Source organism: Adiantum capillus-veneris, chromosome 5, assembly GCF_014529385.1.
Source record: "Adiantum capillus-veneris isolate H3 chromosome 5, ASM1452938v2, whole genome shotgun sequence".
NCBI classification, from domain to species: domain Eukaryota; kingdom Viridiplantae; phylum Streptophyta; class Polypodiopsida; order Polypodiales; family Pteridaceae; genus Adiantum; species Adiantum capillus-veneris.
Window position 1 is genome coordinate 102122013 of NC_140935.1, and position 21991 is coordinate 102144003.

The window sequence follows — 21991 nt, forward strand, 5'->3', positions numbered from 1 at the left end:
AATTTGGAATGGCGGCCTCTACACCAAAACAAACTCCATTGCGCCACAAGGGAAATGAGATGAGGGCACCACCTAGTCTTGGAAGCGTGGACTAGGACCGCTACACAGAGAGAGAGAGAGAGAGAGAGAGAGAGAGAGAGAGAGAGAGAGAGAGAGAGAACTATCACTATGAATGAAGCATTAACCTTAGTGTGTGTACAAGGAATGGATAACTTCAAGTACTCCCAAACACAAATAGCATGTAGATTACTAAACAACAACTCAAGAATTAGTCAAAATCACATCAAGCACTCTCACACACACATAAAAGATCTCTCTTAATTAACATGAGTAAGAGGAGGGGAGGTTACTAGCATAAAACAATTTGCACTCTAGAATGTGCAAGAATAGAGTGAATGAATGAGCTTTATGGGCTCATGATGAGTAATACAAAGACTCAATGGGGCTGAGGGATACTTGAAATTACAAAGGGAGGGGCCTCTTTATATAGGAAAAAGAGTGATTAGGAGTGAGGTTAAGATCCAAGTGCAATTTGTACAAATGAAGCTTGATTAGGGACATTCAACCAATGAAGAAGCTCCTTCCAAGTGATTTGTTGACCAATTTCTAACTAATTGGCTCCATCATCACTTGTGTTGTCTTCACTCCTTCCTCCATAGCTTGAGTCCAAGAGCTTCCTTATTTTAAAATGTAAAGAATCTACATAAAATCAATGCATTTCTAGTAATAATAGAAAGGGGTTGAATGAGAACTTATGAATTACAACAAGATTAAGCATGATTTGAGAGGTGATTAGAAAAGGAATTTGTGATGGTTTTTTGAGCTTGAGAGAGAGGAGGAAGGAGGGGAGGGTGAGAAGACTAATGGCTGATTTTTAGAGAAGGTCTCAATGTGGAAAAGGAAGGGTGTGTGTGTAAAGGTAGAGGGGGTGGTCTCCACCACAGTTGAAAAAACTGGCGTCTGCCATTTTGGCCATATCTCCTAGACCGTAGATGCAAAAATTATAAAAACAATATGGTCAGAATCTCCAGCTCATCAGCTACAACTTTGATGAAGACAACTTTTCTTGGATCGGAGTGGAAGTATTTTTTTAAAATCCAGCAAAATCATGTGTCTGTTTCCTTCCTTTACCAAGTCTTCCATTTGGGTCCCATCTGTTTGAATCATCATATGGCTCCAAAGCCATGATGATATGAGCCACTCATGACCCTTGAATCATGGATGCATGGCTCCACAACCACATCATATCTTTTCTTTTCACATTTACATATTTTCCCTTCCCTTTACCACTAGGTTCTCCCTCTACCTTTCACCTCCAGTGAGCTAGTCAAGAAAAAATTCCCATCAAATCATTTTTTTAAGTTTTCCAAGAGGTTGTTCTCACTCTTTCTTTTATTGTAAACCTTTAGAAGCAAGGAAAACCAACAAAATATAGTAAACAAAAATTTGTGATAGGCTCGGATCACCGTGTTTAACAATGCATTATATAGCACTTTCTCATATGTGCTATTTAGTTCAACAGGGTATCTTAGAGGTGTGTTAGAATCCAACCAATCATCCCCTGTTTCAACGTGGAATACATGTGTAACTCCAAGGTTGGCCTCTCGTTGGCGTCTTATACGTTGTTGTCGCTCTTAGCCCCAGCTTGAGCTTGTAGTGGGGAGAGAGAGAGCTTCAATGGAGGTAGATGTAGATATGCATCTATACTACAATGCGAGAGGGGGTAAACCATCTAATTCTACACCACACCCCTCTTTCATTGTAGCACGACCAGACACATACATAGATATATTTTTTTATCTATATGTGCATATATTTATAAATATAAAAATACATATGTTTATATATGTGTATTTATATTTATTTATAGGTTTTTGAGCAACTCTTTACACACACACACACACACACATATGTATGTGTGTATTGTTTCCGACACAAGAACACAATAAGAGGGGTTTCGGGTCATCAATCACACCTCCTCTCGTGTTGTTTCACGACTATACACTTTTAGGCTCATCACAATGTGAAGGCCCGGTGTTTACGGTTATGGAAAGACCCAAAATCTCATTGAGTCTCACCATAGTGTGTCAATCATGTGTGTGGGAGTGTTCACACTTCTCAATTCACCACAACCCACAATCAGTGTCCGAAAAAAACCGGGGTTACATGTAAAATAATCGGCTAAAATTTGCAAAAACCAGTTCTTGGAAGAACATGCCCTTAGATACAAGTGGTCAATAAATGCAGGAAACCATTATCTTCAATGTTAAAAGGTATGCAAGCTTTACTTAAAAGGATTTCTTAAAAGCATGCCGTTATTTTCAAGGTTATGTCTTTAGGTGGCAGGTATTGCCAAGTAATAGTTTATAAAGTAATAGGTTAGAAGAAAAATTCGTTGTAACTTTGTGGACTCTCAGATGTGAAAATTATTCAACAAAGTGAATTTGAAACTTCTAAAGTTTAAACTTCAACTTAAAGAATTCCAATTTTGGACGCTTCAACGTTGGCAGCTTAGAAGTTTGGGACATGCAATTTAATTCGCAATTGCCAATAGCGTTGAGCGAGGCACTGCGCTCCAGCTTCACTCTTGAGCAAGTGCGAAACTTAGTGAGGACTCAGGAGTCCTGAGGAGTCAGGATTGAGATATGAGGAGCGTCAAGCATGACTCAAATAACCAGTTCGAGTCTCGACTTTTTGGAGTTTTTTGCATAGTGCGGAACTATGGCTTGAGTCTGCTTGAGTCTCGAGTGCTGACGATTGCCTCTGTAGAAGCATGCGTAGGCAAACACTATGATGTGGAGATGTAAGGCTCTTGAGCAGGCTATTGGTTGATGCCACCTTCAACTTGGGGAGCAAGTCATCTTTTGGATTCTGCATGAGCGTCCCCTAGGCTCTAGCCTTGAACCCGTCCTTGAAGATTTACTCAGCTGGCTTCATTCCTCCCCCTGCTTTTAATGATGGTGAGTTCCAAGTTGTATGATCTCTCCCCCTCTCTCCCTTGCCTGTGAATTTACACTCAGAGCTTTTTTATTGCTTGTTGCTTATTCACAGGTTTGTGGGTTTTTCAGATTGCAGTGTCAATGTTTTTTTTCATACCATACTACATAATCATTTTTTATGCTTGGCCTACATCTTCTGCAGAAGGGAGCGCATATGGTGTGCGCATGAGTGTTGTGTGTGCAGCATGTGTGGTGGGTATGTGCTACTTGTTCCGTGCTTCTTTTGTTTGTCTATTTGTATAGACTTTGGGATAGTACTTGATGATGGAAGCTCGTCAAGCCATGATTCAGTTCTGAGACTCTCATTGCAAATCAGTCCCCATTGGCTTTTGCAGTTTAGTGTTGCTTGCGATTCACGGACACAAAGATTAAGCGACTAATTTTTCATATTTATGCCTAGTGCCTAGAGTGCTCATTGAGTGAACATTGAGTGGCAACAGCAACAAGTCCACATTTGTCGAAACTGATCGTGGGATGCAAGCAGTTTGAAAGCAAGTGACCACATTTGTCAAAAATGATAGTGGGTTGCAAGCACGTGAAAGAAAATCACCATGCAAAAACCTTGAAATTGATCTTGGACTGTAGGCATGTAAAAGCAAATAACTAAGTCAAAAATCTGTTTATTGTCTAAAAATACACCTAATGCTCACGAAAAAGTCTCCGAAGCTCAAAAAGCACTTCGTAGGCTTGCATGGAATCCTGCATGGGTTGGAAGTAATGGTGCTTTTGAATGGGCTGAGTTTGAGTCAGCAAGTGCTAGAATTTTTTGTAAGTATTGTAAGCACGTAAAAAACTCAAGAAGCGAGTTTGGAAAGAATGAATCCATCAATATACAACATTGTGCATTAACAGAGCATGCAGGTACCAGATCTCATGAGGATGCACGTTACATGTTTGGAAAAAACAAGGTGACTGTTGATGATGGGATCCAAAGCCATCAAGATGTTGCAATGCTAAGCACTAAAAAATTGTTTGTTGCAGCCTATCACGTTGCGAAAGAAGACTTGGCTTTTAGTAAGTTCACATCTACTCTTGACTTATTAAAGTTTTGTGATTGTCTTGATTTCATGAGAGACCTTTATCAAAATGATAAATCATGCAGCTCTTTTGTGCGGTATATTATTGAAGATTTGCTAAGAAAAATTTTGCAACGTGTTAAGGCTTCAAATTACTACAGCATTATGCTTGATGAGTCAACTCATGTAAGTTTGGATCAACATATGATTGTGTATGCATCTTTCATAGAGGACTCAGACCCTGTTACAATTTTTCTAGGACTGTTAGAGATTGAGGAAGGTACTTCTCACCATTTACATGAACGTGCAAGTTTCTTTTTGTCGCAGATGCAATTAGATCGATCCAAAATGATATGTATAGGCAGTGATGGTGCCTCAGCCATGGTTGGTCAGCATAATGGAGTAACAACTCGTTTTAAACGAGAGAATCCATTCATGACTTCCATTCATTGCATTGCTCATCACACTAGTCTATGTCTTGTTGATGCTGTGAAAGCGAGCAAATATGCCCAATTCATTGATCAAGTTGTAAATGAAATTGTAGCGACTTTTAGTAAGAGTTCTACTAAAAGTGCTAAATTGGTAGAGTTAGAGTCAGAGTTTGGATGGTCAGCCTTACAGATGAGTCGCATTCATAAGGTGCGATGGTTGAGAAGATCACTATGTGTTCATAAAGTGTGCGAGTCACTTGAGCCATTGCTAATATTTTTGAAAGAGAATAACTTGTCTCTTTTTGAGAAGGTCAACAACTTCCAATTTATGTATAGTTTGCACTTTATGGCTGATATATTGCAGCGGCTGGCCACTTTGTCAAAGATCTTTCAGAGTGCATTTGTTGATATAACAGTCGTGGTTGGTCCTGTTGAAGCAGAAATGCGTATTATCACTGCACAATTTGTGGAAATGCCTATCGTTGATGTGAATGCTTGCATTCTTGACCATTTAGAGTATCCCATAATTCCAGATTATGGACAACGCAATGGATAGCTTGCAGCATTACGTGCATCTATGCGAAGTAACATGTATAGATCTGTGGAGATCAAAAGGGTCAAATCTGGTAAGGATATGGATAACGCAATAGCTTTTCAAAAGCAATTTTCTATGTTTTTGATTCAAAATTTGCTTGAGCGATTTCCTGATATGGGTCTTTTGGAATGCTTTAAAGCTTTGTCACCATGTTGCTTTCCTTCGTGCATTGCGTACAAACACTTTGGGTATGACATGATTGATAAGCTGTTAGCATTTTATGGCGAGCAAAAAATGTTAAGTGGAGAGTCTATGGGACCTCTCATTGACAAGGTTTGTGCAAAAAGAGAGTTTGAAGTGTTTAGAGAACAAGCACCTTATGAATGGAGAGGTCGAAGTTTGAGGGATACATGGCTTTCAATTGGTAGGAATCCTACAACTAGAGAGAAGTATCCAATGCTGTTGAAACTAGCTGAACTTGCTATGTTACAATGTTCTAGCATAGCTGCATGTGAGCGAGGTTTTAGTGTTCAAAACCTCATAAAGACCAGATTGCACAGTCATTTGAGCACTCGAAATTTAGATGCACTCATACGTATATCTATTGAAGGTCCCCCTTTGAGAGCTTGTACATTTTATGACTCTATTTTGCTATGGAGAAATGGAGCAAAGACTAGTCGTCACATCTTCAGCGAATCTAGAAGGTATTATATGTTTTTTTTATTGATGTTATGATATGAATCTTTAGAGCTCACCATGTGTTGCCTTCTTTTGCAGGGTAAATGGAGTGCTACTTGGGAAGTGAGTAAACAAACACTTTTGATGTATATTGTTCTTTTGGTACGTTAGTCATACAATAGGTGATCTATGTCTCACATTTTGGAGAAGCTTTTTGATATGTTGGTGACCTGCTCTGATATGCAACTAATTTTGAGCATACAAATTTTGATTATATCGGCTTTGTTATGCGGCTACTTTTGAGCACATAGAGATGGGTTATCACTTCCATGGTTGTTACACTATGCATGGGTTATACTCTCTTTATGATGCTATTTTTCTTTTTGACAAATGCGTGTAATAATGGTGCTTTCGAGCATATGTTGGAGTTGGTACGCTGGTCTTTGTCATCTTTTTGGTATGCTAGTGCTATTGAGCACACCGAAGTTTGACCAAATGCTGGAGTTGGTATATTGGTAATTTTTGGTCTCCTTGTGCTTTTGAGCACATGCTTGAGTTCGGTTGTTATTATTGATTGCTATACTTAACATATATTTTTGGTTTTACGCAAAGACATAGTTTCTTTATGATCTTCCTAATGTTTATTGAAGCTTCTAACAAATACATGTTAAAAACTAGTGCTTTTGAGGACCTGATGGAGGCAAGATACTGATCTCCTTTTCTTTTTGCTATGCAAGAGCCATTGAGCACATACTCAAGTTTGACTATTGTTATCATGATCGTTGCATTGTACATGGTTACACATTTTACAATGTTGTTCAGCTTTTGGGTAGCAACCATACAGTTTCATCATGGTCTTTCTAACATTATGTAAAAAAATTGGTGGTTTTGGGTGCTTATGGAGTCAATATGGTCATGATTCTGGTAAGTTTGTTCTTTGGAGGTGGGTTATTGTTACCATGGTTCTTGCTTATGGTTTATGCTCACAAAGTACATGAAGGACATCTTTATTGAGTGTCAAGTCTTTCTGGTTCAATCCATTTGATAAAAGGCACCCCTATTGATGTGTTTATCTTCTTGGTTCACAAAAAATGCTTGATTGCATAAAGGTGAGAATACAGTCATGTATATGAGATTTGCTATAAGTAGAGAAGTTGATTTTATTCTCTTTAGGTGGCTTTTGATCAGATTTGATCTGAGAAAAGTTATTGGTTCGAATCTCATATGCAAGAATCATGGTTGTCCTCTTCTCAAGAGATCTTGATCATTTCCAAAGTGGTAATGAGTTACATTCTTTATGTGGCTAATTTGTGAAAGTCGTCACATTTGACAATAGTGGTCACATTCTCATCGTGGCTACTATGCGAAAACCATGGTTGCTTCGTTCTTCAACAGTAAAGGTGGTAAGTTTTTTAATTATGTTTTGTGCTTTACTTTCTTTGTTAAATTCATTTTCCTACTGGTGTTCTACCATGTTTAGTGGGAGGAGGATAGTTGGTTCACTCAATTTGAGAGTGGGCCAGCTATCCTCTTCCCGCAGAGAGCATGGTGTAGCCATTGGGTTTGTAACCCATGGTCATGGGGTTCAAGTCCCCAACTCTCTTCTAACTCTATGCTCCAGGTTCCTCAAAAACAAGTTGTGTACTCCATGCCCCAAGTCTCCCTAAGTACAAGTGGTGTACAAGTGGTGGACTGTAGAGCAAGGTATACATTTATTATCAAGCTAGGTTTAGTCATTAGTAGTTTTTATTGTCTAAGTTGCATATGTGGTTCCAAGCTTACTTCCAAAGATATTTCTTTTTTGAGCACATATTTTATGTTCACAGGGCTTGCAAAAGGAATCTTGCTACGGTGGTGTTAGAGTCTCATTTGAGAGCTTGTGAACATGAAAGCAACATTTGTTTAAGTCAAATTTTTTATGTTTACTTCACATCTACATCCTTTTACTTCATAAGTTTTCAATGCTGAATACACATTGCTTTTTTCTAGGCTTCTAATATTTTAGTTGAAAGTCAAGCCATGTGTAAATAATAATGAGACCTTGCTTAGGCTCTTTGGCTATTTGGGGACCCTACTGGGTCGATTTCACATTCCATTAATTAATTAGACTCCCAGATTCGTTCTCCCAATTTGGCAAAACTGAAGGTTGGTCTTTTCGTCACTGTTCCCGCGTGCACCAAAATGCCGCCCCCATTTGGCTGCCTTGTTGTGGTCGCGCAAGAAATGATGCAAGGCCACCCTGACCTAGCCTACTCTGCCATGCACTACACTCGTGATTACTGCATCATCAAAACCTCCTGCTCTGCAGTCGAGCTCGCCCACACCGCTGGCCCTCCCCAATTCCTATATGTGGCATACGTGAAGAGAGAGAGAGAGAGAGAGAGAGAGAGACCTAAGATCGAAACCACCATTAATTTGGCTCTGCCTTGCTATCGCCAACTCCTACACCTGTGTATACGACGCAACATTGCTGCTTTCCTTGCAGTTACACACCGCATGCGCAGAAGCCGCGCTCTCTTCCTCTCTCTCTCTCTCCGCCACCCTTACACATGGCGATAAAAACTGCCCTGTCTTCCCTTCACGTGCACTCACCATCGAATGAGGCCCTTTTTCAAAGTCCCTCAGCTCCCCTTTTCGTTTCCATTGTACACAGGATCTTTCAATATTTCCTTTGATTGAACTTAAAAAGAACATTTTGGGCACCTACTTAGTTCATAATTGTTCTTAGTGTTGATGTTCTTTCTATTCGTGTTTGAGCCTTTGAAGAAAGGGATAAAATTCAATAGTGCCTTTTCAAAACCGGATAGTGTTACCATTCACCCTTTGCAACCGGTTACGTATAAGAAATCACGGCTAAAATTTGGGTATGTAAGTATTTTTATTGGTTTGTATATGAGTTTTTCGCAGACCGTGCCCATAATGATGGAGAGCCATAAATACAGCCACCATCTTATCTATATTATCATGGTGGAATTTCCCCCTTATATAAAATGTCACACGTCACTCTTGTTATAGACTATTTTTCATCAACATCTTTGCCTAGGTTTCTCTCCCTCACACCCACGTTCTTGTTTTCTCTATCTTGGCACCCATTTGAGTCCTTTTTGTACTCCTCTGTTTTTGCCAAATTTTGTGTTGTCCCATGGCTTGCACAAATTAGACAACCAAGAACATATACCCATCACAAGGAGCATCAGGCAAGGAAGGTATTTCGGTGGTGGCGGACTCCGGAGGCTACTGAAGCGTCAACATCATGTGATGTAGGAAAATGTCTACCTACCTTACATACCACAATGAGGAACTGACATTATAAGCAAAATAGAATTGTTTTTCTCAAGCATCACAAACTTCAAAGTCACATTTTCCTCATAATACCTAAGCTTCCTAGGCTAGCGAGTTGTCAATGAGGTCTACAAGTGTAATAATCTTAATTTTCAATGGGCCTACATTCCAAGGGGTGGCCTTTACAAAGCAACCAAGGATTTTTAAATTGTGTTTTTCCAAGAGAGCTACATGATAACTACACATGCCCATAGTTCAACGCTCATGCCACGAGACTTCAATTTTCTTCGCCTCCTATGATTTAGGAATGATAAGACACTTGTCCTAGTGAGCATATTTGACAAGAGGATGGAAAACATAATGGCATCCTCGGGGATTCACTACATGTAAAACTACCATATCACGTGTGTTCAAGACATGTTTCTAAAACTCCTTATCTGTGAATTCTTTTAGGAATATAATGTACCCTTTTTTTTTGTAATCTGTAATTGTTTTTCAAATTTGGTAAAACTATATCCTTCTGTATATATATTATTGTAAGTTTCAAGAGCTTTAAACACCCTTCTGTTGAACTCACGTGATAGGTTACATTTTTCTTAGGTGATCTCCCCGAGCTGGAATCTAGCCCCTTGGAAGGATTAAGGTGACAGATGTGACATCAAATATCCATCAATATGGTACCTATCTCAATATTGAATGAGAATTTCAGTGTGGCAAAGAAGTGGAAGACATGGAGGGGGATGAAGAGAGGATATCTGATATCCATGATCAATAAATGACAGATATCCATGATCAATGAGTGACAGAATCCATGAGCATGGACAATTTCAAAACTTTCTAGTGGCTTAAGTTCTTTTGTTATGTGTCGGGTTGTGTTCTTTGTTTACCCTCCAACATTGAGGAGATTTCCATTTTGGGACACAGCAAAAGAAAATTCACAATTTTTATTTTACTTTTAGTAAGTTTTATTTATCTTTTCCATCAAGATTCTAGTACAAAAATATTGTAGGTTTCTATTGATATAGTATCTTCTCTCAGTCTTGTCATTTCAAACCTCTCCAGGAATGTCCAAAATAAATTTTTTGTGCTGGACTCATAAATTTCAGTAGTTCTATACCCATTGCAGTCGATCTATCTTTAGCAAGTATCTCATGTGTTGCAGAAAGTTTGAGAATCTAGCATCATAATCTACTACCATGAACCAGCCTATAGGATTTTCTTACAAGTGATACTAGTTGAAAATTTTCCTCCTTAACTCATGGAGTGAGCTTCAATGATAACTTTCATTCTTCCTTGCACATGCACACACCTTCCTAGAACTCCATCAATACCTAGTCAATACAAAAATCCATCAATAATGGTGGATTTTAGACTTTTGAGAGTTAGGGCCTTCTTATTGGACTATGAACAGTGCTATGGTAAAACTCCATACTACAGGGCATCATACACTTCCTGCCACTCTGGATCTGGTTATTCAATCATCATTGTCTAAAATCATTCAGCTTCTATTGGATCTAATGAGATACCTTCGGTGCTTTTGGACAAAAAGACTACACCACAATGTGTTTTGCCATACTTATAAAAAATCTTATAGTCAAACTCCAAGAGAAACATTATCCATCTAATTAACTTTCCCTAAATGATGACCTTACTTATCAGATACAAAAGAGCTCCATGATCTACGTCAGGAAGAAATAGCTTTCCTAGCAAATAATGTATGAACTTTTTGGTGTTGAAAACCAAGCCCAAGTCCTCCCGTTTAGTAGCTGAATAGCCTTGCTCGGCCTTATTGAACCTCCAACTAAAGAATATACTGGGAAATCAATTAGCTCATCTCATTGAACTAAAATAGCACGCACTACCATAAAAAGCATTTTCCTTGTTTGGCTGGCAAAGTACTGATTTAATGCTAATGGTTGATTTTAGAGATTGAAAGGCTTTCTCACATTCAAGGGACCAAAACATATCCTCTTTTCCTTGCATCTCTTAAACACCATATCCATAAATAATAAATGCATCTCTTCAAAGAAATAGATGGCAAAATCATCCATGAAGCTTGATAAAAACTTATGCAAGATTCCATGGAATATCTCCATCATGCAATGTTGAAATGTAGTGGATCATTAAATTAATCAAATGGAATAACCAAATATATGAATGCTCCCCGTTCAATGATAAAATTTGTTTTCGGCCTATCTTCTCGTGAAATTTTAGATGGTTGCATCCGCTATATTCGTCCAAAAAGCTATACATCTCATGTCTAGCTATCTCATCGAGCATCATATCCATGAATGGTAACGGAAATGGATGTTTGATGTTATGATCATTCAAACTTTTGTAATCCACACATAGGCCAATTTTTTCATTTTTCTCTTGAACCACCTCAATTGAAAATATGTTTGCCATCTCTGTGATAAACCCCTCCTTCAAAAGGTTGTCTATCTCCTCTTTGATCTTCTTAGCATAGTTCGGATTCATTCTATGTCTTTGCAATTTGACTATTCTAGCAATAGGCTTAAGTGGCATTTTGTGATGACAAACCTCGGGGCTGACTCCTTTTAGATTTGTATGCTCTCAAACTTAAGTGGTATTCTATGCTAGCAAACCTCAAGATCAACCCCTTTAAGATTTGTATGCTCCCAGGAGATGTCTAATCTTTTCTTTAATCTCTAGCCTTAGGTTTTGATTAATCTTTATCATCTTTGGATCTAACTCTGATCTTAGGTTCCATTCTTCTACTTTGTGATCATTTGGTAATAACCAGCTTGGTGTTCCCGCCCTCCTTTTCTTCTAGCCAAGGATTCAACTTCTTTCTTTGTTTGAATCTTAGTTGAATGTTCATTGTCAGGTGTATCTAGACTACACGGATCTTGTTCTTCTTCAGATACTATCTTACCTGTACCATTTGGTATTTTCATACCCCAATTCGTGAACTCAATGTCATCTCTATCTGATCTATTCATATCCTATATATTCTCATCTTAGGTTTCCCCAGTTATCTGATCTTCTCCCTCACCTAAAGCTTTGTCATCCACACTAACTAGTCTCTTCCCTTGATTTGGCTCAGTGAAATTTTTAGGGTACTTTTGTCATTGATCCTCCACTTTCTTCTGATCTTATAGGACTGCATTCAAGTTGACTTCAGCAATGGGAAAATTATTTATTGAGGCTAACATACTTTCTATCTTTTTGGTTCTATAATTTCTCTCATGGCTCTTTTCGAGCTTTTGGTGTTGTTCATCCTAATTTGGATCCTTTTGTTTGGTCCTTAAATAGTCAATGTCTAGCCATCATAATCATGTATGGCCCCTGCATTTCTTGATTATGGTTGCCTAACAACATGTTGTAGGCATCCTTCTACGCCCCATCACTAGAAAATTGGTTTTAAACTTCTCATAACCAACTTTGATCTCTAAATTTTTTACTAAGAAACTGGATTGCACTATTCTCTAGTCGGTCATTCTTATTCTGAAAGGTGTCGGGTTCATTTCAGTAATTTCCAATTTTTGTCTAACGTGCTCGCCTAGTATGTTAAGTAATGTGCCTCCATCTACAATAACACCTAGCAAATATTCCCACTACTTTTTGGATTTTTAATCTATCTAGATTATTGGCCCTTCATCATCCTTAATATCAAACCATGTGGTTGCCATCACTTCAGACTCCTTCTATGTTTGTTTCCTTATGAACTCAGCCATGCCAAGTAGAGTCCCTTTGATGTCATCTAACTCAATAGTCAGCTTCTAGATTCTTTCACATGCTTTGACATATATTTTGCCTTGTTCGTTTTCGAAACTATATTTGAGCTGGATTACCTCTTGAGTGGTTCACCGCTCAATACCCCCTATGTAACATGCATTCGTGGGGTATTAAAAAAACCCCTCTTTTAACATGTTTGAATGAATAAAAGGACCCCTTATTTTAGGATTTTTTTTCAAAATTGAATATAAAACCCCTTATTTTAATGTGTCTATGTTAAATTTCCTAAAATTTTTGTATTTAAAAACCCCTCCTTTTGAACTCACATTATACATTAACATGATTACATAGTGCACCCCCCGAGGATTACCTTCCTTCTAGAAAGTTGTCCTCAAAGTGCCGTATCTATGTTGGTCTTCTCTATGTTTAGCCACTGGATCCTTGAGTGGGGATTCATATTTCGCCTTGTTTTTTCAATAGAGATCGGAATGAACCAAGCCAAGAGGGCATGCAAGAGACATGGCTATGAGCCACATTCACGCGATGACCACTCATCCTCAGAGGGGCGACAAAGTTAGTAAATTTCAAGTTATGCTTGTTTTGTCTACAATTTACCTTCCATTTCAAAAATATTTATTTACGGTGCAATGCAAAGTGCTTTGCTAGACTTTATTTGAAGTAAGGCTTCTCTTATGTGACAAGGTATTATTGTTTGACTTCAAATCAACAATAATGACACACATCTTTGGCTAAACTCACAGTTTATGCAATGATGCACTGTGATGTATCCATGTCAGTGTGATCGTGCAAGGCACGTATACTAGAATCTCAGGTTGAGACTTTCATTGAACCCAAGGGCTTATTATTCTATTTTTTGCTATGTATGCATGGCATACTAGTACGGTGGGCGTACGACACCTATAATTGTATACGCTTTTGCTATAGCACTAGCTATTCTATCTAGGATGAGCTCGGTTATTGATGTTTTAAAACATTTTGTGTTTATGTATATTCGCAGGCAAAGTGCCATACATATGCACCCTGTATGGTCACAAGGTAAGTGGGTCAAGATGTGACTTATGGTACCTCTCTCTATGAGAGTGTGCTATAAGTACATTGTTGTATGCTTATAGGAGAAGCTACCACACATCCATTGTTTGCACAGAGACATACACAAGGGGCATTTAATATAGTAGAATAGGGGATTTTCCTCATCCTAGCTCTCTCTCTCTCTCTCTCTCTCTCTCTCTCTCTCTCTCTCTCTCTCTCTCTCTCTCTCTCTCACCCTCACCCTCACCCCTTCTTAATTCTTTGCATGAAAGGTGAAATTAGGCATGAGTTATTAAAATATTTCTATGTTACTATGGTAACATGAAGGGCTAAGAGGTACCTATTTTGGAATGGCTAAGAGCCATCTTTTTGTAATTCATTAGTGATTTCTTTCAAGATCGAACAATTCTATCCAGTTGAGTACCCATCGATTTTAATAGACAAGCAAGAGTCTTGCCATTACTAACTTTTTGGATGTTCTTTTAGCACTACACACTTTGAGTGTGAAGATCAAGTTGATTTTTCGAACGTCTTAAACTCGTAAAAGGGCTTATCTCTACCAAGGTGTATAGATGAAACCAACATTTCAGACAGCACGACTGTCCACAAAAACCCAAGATTTTGGATTTTTGGGTCTAGAAAAGATTCAATTGTGAATACGATTCCAACTTGAGTGGATCTCCTATTTCATCTACAACACTAAGAGTGTCTATACGAGTAAAATTTTGGGGTAAAATCCAGCTCGTGATTACTAAATCACTTATTAAGTGGTGATGGTCAATTGTTGGAACCTTCACCTTGTAGAGAAAGGTTAATGAGGGTCTATCTCACTCACGAAGCAGAATGTTTGTAGTTACCTCCACACACAAGTACATCTTGTACTTGAAGGATGTTCTTTTTTTAGACTTCCTTATCTAAGACATATTCTAGATGTGGAGAATATGAGTCTCTAGGACTAACACTGGCACTTGTTATTTCAATTATGTATCACAACAAAGTCCCTAGGTGCTGGTGAAATCCGTGTTTAAGACCATTTTACGCACCACGTATCAAGAACAATTTCAGTGGCTAGAAATTGTCGGATACCTAGTCAGACTTGTTAAGATACAAGTGTTGTTAAACAACTTTAGCAGATGGTTGTTTATATATGTAGAAAGCTATGTTCTGTTGATGAACATGTTTCATTGGTACCTAGGTGTGATTGATTTTCACATCCCATTATGGGCCAATGTAAGGAAGGACATGGATATGCGGGCTCAAATTTGTTTTTGCTAAATGCATACACACTAGGTGTTATGGGTCCTAGTGTTTAGCAAGGGTTGATTTGAAATGGCATGCACATTCATGACACACATCTAACAAACACCAATAGAGGTCATGGCTCAGTTTGAGTGCTTGTGGATCTTTCAAGTTAACCATGATGGTTATTCATAACATTGTTGATTTCTCAACAATGTTGTAAAGAATGGTGATCCCTATTTACCAGTCATTTTGAAAGACCATTTGTAAACCATGGAAAAACACGCCTCCAAGGGGATAGGCAGATTAAAAGTGTATCTTGTGCTAAAGGATATGCAATGTGCGTACATTAGCACCAAGTAATCCAATTAGTAAGCATTTATTTCTCTAGTTGGAGTTTGCTTACCGTAAGGTAAAGCATGTTTGCGACTAGGTTTAGTCTCTTCATGGATAATTCAGGTTCTTAACCTTGAACACTAGTTTTGGTGGAGTTGTTTACTAATGAAAACTGAGAATAAGTCAAGGAATTATATTTTGCTGTGATAAGTTACGTCAGTCAGTTAATTTCATGGAAAGTGAAAAGAGGTACTCTTCAGGTACATCTTTGTTGTGATAACTAGTTTAACATGCTCGCGTGTGTTCTAAATGGAGTCTACACACTATGTTGGATAGGAGCCGATACCACAAGATGGTTGAAAATGGACATTAATGTGGAAAATCAAGATGTTAATTTTGGTTTCATTGAACATCCTACTGAACCATGTTTTGATCAAGCAAACAACTGGATCCATGAAGGATGCCACTGCGAAAAAAATTAGTGTATCACCACTCTTGTTTTTGAGGACCAAAACGCTTCTCCAAGGGGGGAGTAATATCATGCCAAGGGTAGAATCGGGCAGGGCCGAGGGCCAGGATGGACATACAGCCAAGGGGGTCCCTATGTTTAGCAGGGCAAGGGCCTATATAGGACATTGTTGGTTGAAGATTAGCATGTTCTAGTCCCCTCTGTCTTATATCTCCTTCCATGGATCCCCTTGCAAGGAAAGCTTCACTTTGTCAATCATGATTCATATCATAATGTCCCATACCTTGACATGCAAGTAGATGTTTAAGCCTATGGGACACGGAGTATCATGTACTAAACATAGGTGGAGAAACATGGATGTTGTAATAGCCAATTGATCATATGCTCTTTCCCGTACTAATCCTTGACATGTTTATCTCTATGTAGTCAAAGAAAATGGTGGGGGAGGATCATAAGAGAAATGGTGATCTTATATTTTTGAAAAGATAGCACTACATGTACACACCGAATGGGAGGGGGTAAGAATATTGAAATCTAGCCACACCCTTTCCGGGTACACTTAGTGGAGGGAGGAGGGGGTAACTCAAAACAATTACCCCCTCCATGTGGGCCCCTCCTTATCAATTGTTTCTTCTTTCCACATGACCATTCATGGAAATATATAGCCATATGCTCTCTCGTAATTACCACCCTATCCAACACAAGGTACCAGTTAATGTACTAAGTCATGAGGGTGGGCTCAGTTGCTAAAGAGGCAATAGGGTAAAGGGGCCAATTAAAAGTTGGGTCCCTGTCTTGGGACCCTGCGACCCCTATTAATAAAGTTATTTTGTCCTAGATTTGGGACACATTGAAGTCGATGTTACGAAACTACAAGGCGGCAAGGCAGGATTGCATCATCATCACATCACGAGTTTGAGACATGTTGACTCAATGGCACAAGTAACATTCCTCGTTGTCTTCCAACTCATACCCACTTTTGTTACACTTTTTTTTTTTTTTTGGTGTTGTGTGTCTTGTGCACCTCACTGATCATTGTGTCGTTTGTATCCTTGGAAATCCTTGTCCTCAACTCTCGCATGTGCCCTTCCAAGCTTAAAAAATGGTACAACACAGTGGCCACAACCTTTTATGGGGTAGGGAAAGGTCCCAAGGGACATTTCCTTATAATAAATGCAATGACATTGCAACCCTTAGGGTGTGAGTAAGGTAGGGGGCCCATATGGTGGGACATTTTGTATGCAAACGTGTTAAATTTTTAGGAGGGGCAACATTGATGACATGTTAGCTTGTCAATACTTCTTTGCAAGGATTGGTTTCCTCTGCATGTTAATGTGCCACATGATACATAATTGTGTATTCTAGCCGATGACTTGGTGAATCAATGTCATTTTTGTCAATCATATTGGTACGTATTGGCTTCTATTCTGTTTTATTAGGCAAAAGCTTTGTAGATTCTTCCCTTAAATCTATTCAGATCAGCGCATCTACAAAGCAAAACCCCACTTTAGACTTTTGAGAGTCGAATTGTCCACCTCGTGCTACGGAGGTCCATGCACTAACTATGCCACCACAATGTGCTTGTTGCCTCAAAGTAATGCCCTTAATTTTAAAAACACCTTTGCATTTCTTTCCCCAAAATTTCCCCCCGGTTCTGTCGCGTATGCATTTCTTTCCCCAAAATTTTCCCCTGGTTCTGTCGTGTGTGCATTTATCCTTGTTGCTCTTCATCCCGACGCGTCCAACATGCTATTGCTAGCTCCCTCTCATGTCGTCCTATCATCGTTGACGGATGTGAGAATATACTCCTAGTTTGCGTGCGATACCTCCGCCCCTACTGCTAGTCATCCTTCCCCCGCCTGTAAGTGGGTTCTCACCACATGCAATGGCACACGCTAGCCTTTTCTTTATCCTCTTAGATCACAAAGGGGGAATCTTGGGAGATTTTCCCTAATGAACCCTTTTCCAATAATCATAAGGCACATACCAACCTACTTGGTGTAATGAAGTGCCTAGATGGCCGGTCCCATTGACTAAGTCGATGGTCACACGAGGCTTAGCTTTGTGTAGGAACTCTCGATCAACTCTGACACAAGTAGCTTTTCATCGGCTTAGTTGTGTAATGTGCCAAAAAAGGCATAGTTTGAAAACTATGCCGGTTAGCTACTAGTCAGCAAGCATGTTCTCTCTCCTGTTGTGCCTCGTCACTCCCTCTGCCCGCTGTCCGTCACACTGTGAGATTCCATACCTACCATGGTCACGCTTAAGGATAACTAAACCTTGCGTGAGCACGTCCTAATAGGTTGCTCATTATTTTTCTTTGGTGTCTACGAAACATTACCAGTTAAACTTTTCTTGGTTTGTTTCTCCTTTGAGCAGGCTATATATAGTAGTTCAACTTGTTAAAGAATTACTTTCTCTCTTTTAGGCTATTTAAAATAATTGATAAATATGCCTCGCATGACGATTGCTTCATTTTTAGCTTGTCAAGGAAAAATTAGTTTTGCTGCAAGCTTCGGCCCAATGAACTGGTTTAGTAGGCCCAATGAACTTGTATGCCATCTCTATGTACAATTGATGGCCATACATTGACTATCCACAAGTTAGAGAGAGTTGCATTGAACCATACCCAAGTTGAAAGAGGTTGAAATCATGTTTTGAGCTAGTGGATTGCAAGTGACTTTCCTGAGGAAGTACATAAAATCCCAATATTAGATAAAAGTACACCAAGAAAATCCATACCGGTTTTGTTGGAATCTTGTGATTTTTCACATGTGTACTGTAGGAATCTTGTAATGGCTCGTGTATGTGTGTGCACACGAAGAAAGAGAGAGAGAGAGAGAGAGAGAGAGAGAGAGAGACAAACACACACACACACACACACACACACACAAACAGAAAGGCATACACACACAACATGCTATCTTCCTTTTACCATTTCACCACCGTTAGCTTTTGTGTGTGTGTATTGTACCTGTATGACATGTACTATGACACTCTAGAGAGAGAGAGAGAGAGAGAGAGTATTACTTGAGAAGTAGAAGCTCATCTGCACTAGGCGCTCTTCCCATCCGATTGAGGCGGCAAGGCCCAATCTTGTACGCTGTTGGAGATCGCAGCACAGTGTCCATGTTTTGACTTCCATGACTTTTTCTATGCTTATTATCATGCGAGTGTTGCTTCATGAGGCTCTCTCTCTCTCTCTCTCTCTCTCTCTCTCTCTCTCTCTCTCTCTCTCTCTCTCTCTCTCTCTCTCTCTCTCTCTCTCTCTCTCTCTCTCTCTCTCTCTCGACTTTGTGAGTCAAGCTAAAGAGGAGAAAGCAATGAGGGGAGTTAAGAAGATAAGAAAGTAGGGAGCAGGAAGCAGGTAAAGAACAAGAAGAGGAAGAAGGGATTGGTTGATCTTACTTTCTATTGAATAGGCTATGGGCAATGAAATTCTCAAGCTTGGTAATGGCTCTCTCCTTCCTGACCTCGACATCATCAAGGATGGCATGAAGAAAGACACCAATTTTAAGCGGTAATAGCAGGCATATTAAAGCTGATAAGATTTCAATGTGTAATCAGGGTTGATTTTTACTCTCTCGGGAGAGTTTTGGGAGGGTTAAGCTCTCACAAGCTCGGGAATTTATCTAGCAATGCCATTAACGGCAACTTTTGTAATCGAATACTACTCTGATTAACTGTTAGCAACTTAAGGCTTTTAGGGTGTCGATTTGAAATAATCTAAGTGTTTTTTGAGCTTTTTACTCGGTGTAGTACATCTTGTCTCTCTTGTTTCCCACAGCAAGAGCAGCCTCGTGCTAAGCCGGCTCACCTCACGAACTCATTATCCTCGACATCTTTGGTGAACCCGACACTAAACGAGCCGGGGTGGGAGGCATAGATGGAGAATTCAGAGAAGATGATGAAGTTTATGGAAACATTAGCTTCCAAAGGATTTGATGAAAATCTAGTAGCTCCAAATTTTTCAAAGATGCTTGAATTGGTCCAAGGATATCTACTCGAAGTGGAAACCATGAAGACAATAGATCAAATTGATGATGCGGTAGATATGGCACTTGATGCCATATGGAAACAGTGTGGAGTTTTTCAAGGGCATAATCCAAAAGGTTTTCTTGCATGCTATGAAGCATAGATGAACAGCCGAGGAGTTCCACAATATCGAATGGTTGCAGCTTTTGATGAGCTTGTGGGTTCCGAGTTTAGAGATCAAGTTTGGGAGTTGGACGGAACCTACCCCACACAATGGGACTATTTTGATGATGGTTTCATTGATGGAAGCTCAAGGATTATAGACTTGGGAATGAAGCATAAGAATCGGGTTACTTCAGCAAAGGTGATGGAGATCAATTGTAGGTACTTAGCTATGATGAATGTCTGGAACAAATTTGTGCAAGAAGTAAAGAAAAAACAGATGCAAACCTTGAAAGTAGCAAATTTAGTCTTGAACGATCATGTTTTAGGCAATGTAGCACAAGGGAATGATAAATTTGATGCTAAAATTGAGATTCATGGCAATTTTTCAAAGATTGCTCACATGGTAGCTACGTCCATTAGTGGCTCCAGTGAAGATGTAGACTGTGCTATAAGTGTTTCACAGGCTAGTGAACTCTGCATGGGTTATTCTCAAGAAATTCTAGATGAACCTTTACAGATTATTCTCGACACCATAGACACACAAAATTGTGGAGATAACATAGGATGTACATGAGAATACATCTGAGTTTATGCTTATTGCTCACAGCATGGTCACTGAGCAAGAAGAGAATGCCATTATTGATAATTTCTCAGTAGGGTATGATGGAGATGAACTAGAAGGGCTTTCTAATGTATGTACCAATTCAGATGGGGTGCAAGCAGAACCTTTGCAAGGTGTCAATGAAATTCTGGGTCACATAGATGCATATAAAGCAAAAGATGATGAAGAAACATGTGAAGATTACCAGGAGGATAAAGTCTTTAATGTGTGTATCAATTTTGAAACGACTGAAGTGTTGAAGTGCAGGATATCCAAGGCAATCTTCCTTGTAAGCCATCTCATGAGTTGTAAGATAAAGCAATTTCCAGTTCTTTGACAAATGATGATGATTTTCAAGACTCTGCCAATCCAACGGAGGGTGTTATGGATGAAAATTTACAGCTTGGAGATGTTTTCCATTATCAAGTTGGAATCCCAAGTAAAAATGGATCTAATCCTATAGTTCCACATTGTTTTAAGGTTCATCGTGATGTCTATGAAGCTAGAGGGGGTGGTGAAGATAAATCATCATGGGTATTGCAAAGGGTGCACAAATGTCTTTGTTTCCTTGGACAACATACCAGCTATGGTTCGATTTGGGTGCTCTTTGCAATGGTGCTTATGTTAGTGATGTTTTGGACGCAAGTAAAAGTGAGTCGGTGCTCTTTAATTCTTGTTGGTAATAAGCTAAAGCTGCCAAAATTTCATGGGATGCAGATACTATACTATGCTTCAAGTGAAGCTCTAGTGTATTGTGGGGCTCACAAGTTGTATGTACTCTTAATGGTAATTGATCCAGAAGATTCTAGGGATCTTGAAAAGCAGGTTCAATATGGATGGGTACTTTTGGGTACACATTGTGGTTGCTTTCTATTGGATCTAGGAATAGCATACCTATGCCAGAAGTGTTTGATGTTGATTGATGCAGACAATGTATGCTCATGTGAAAATTATGATGCTTCAGTGTTTGGGCAATTCCTTCTTATTCCCTTTGATCCAAGAGGGTATTACATTAATAATGGATTTTGGGGAAATGCATTACTATACGGTGCCATGACCCAGGGGACTCATTGGATTATGTTATGTTGATTACATTTTCTTTCATCCTAGATAGGCATGCTCTCATTAAGCCACAATGAAGCCACAGATTGGGAAAATTTTCAAAGAATGCCTATAGTGGGGCAATGATTGTGTGAATATACGTGAGAAGTTTTGGATAACGGTTGGCACATGCCGAGGATGTGCAGGGGGTAGATGTCGTGACGTTGTGCGTCCATAGGGAGAAACTTAGACAAGATACCACTTCTTGGGTGTTATCAGCTCTCACACAGATGATTGGTAGTTGTCATTGAGCTACCGTGGTTGATATGTATGTCATATGCTGAGGATTCATGCCAAATACGGTGTACTTTAGAGGGAAATAAGTGCTTGAGCACCATGTTAAGAACGCCATCTCTTGCAGTGCATTGATAGCTAGGTATGTCAGTGGGCTCGTGGTCGGCACTGCCATGGTTGA

The 21991-nt window shown here is 39.3% G+C and overlaps 1 protein-coding gene across 1 annotated transcript; it reads left to right on the plus strand.

The window, feature by feature from the left end:
• The first annotated feature begins 2645 nt into the window (after window positions 1-2645).
• LOC147457838 (uncharacterized) lies at window positions 2646-5002 on the plus strand. The gene is made up of 4 exons (XM_086513368.1): window positions 2646-2777; window positions 2891-2960; window positions 3052-3195; window positions 3657-5002. Exons 1-4 carry the CDS (start codon window positions 2646-2648, stop codon window positions 5000-5002), a joined length of 1692 nt encoding a protein of 563 aa, XP_086369494.1.
• Window positions 5003-21991: the final 16989 nt, after the last annotated feature.

Coding starts and splice junctions, on each gene's coding strand:
- LOC147457838 (XM_086513368.1), top strand. CDS start 2,646: ATGAGGAGCGTCAAGCATGACTCAAATAACCAGTTCGAGTCTCGACTT. Junction 2,961..3,051: donor TCCCCCTGCTTTTAATGATG/GTGAGTTCCAAG, acceptor GCTTATTCACAG/GTTTGTGGGTTTTTCAGATT. Junction 3,196..3,656: donor GTGTGCAGCATGTGTGGTGG/GTATGTGCTACT, acceptor CTCACGAAAAAG/TCTCCGAAGCTCAAAAAGCA.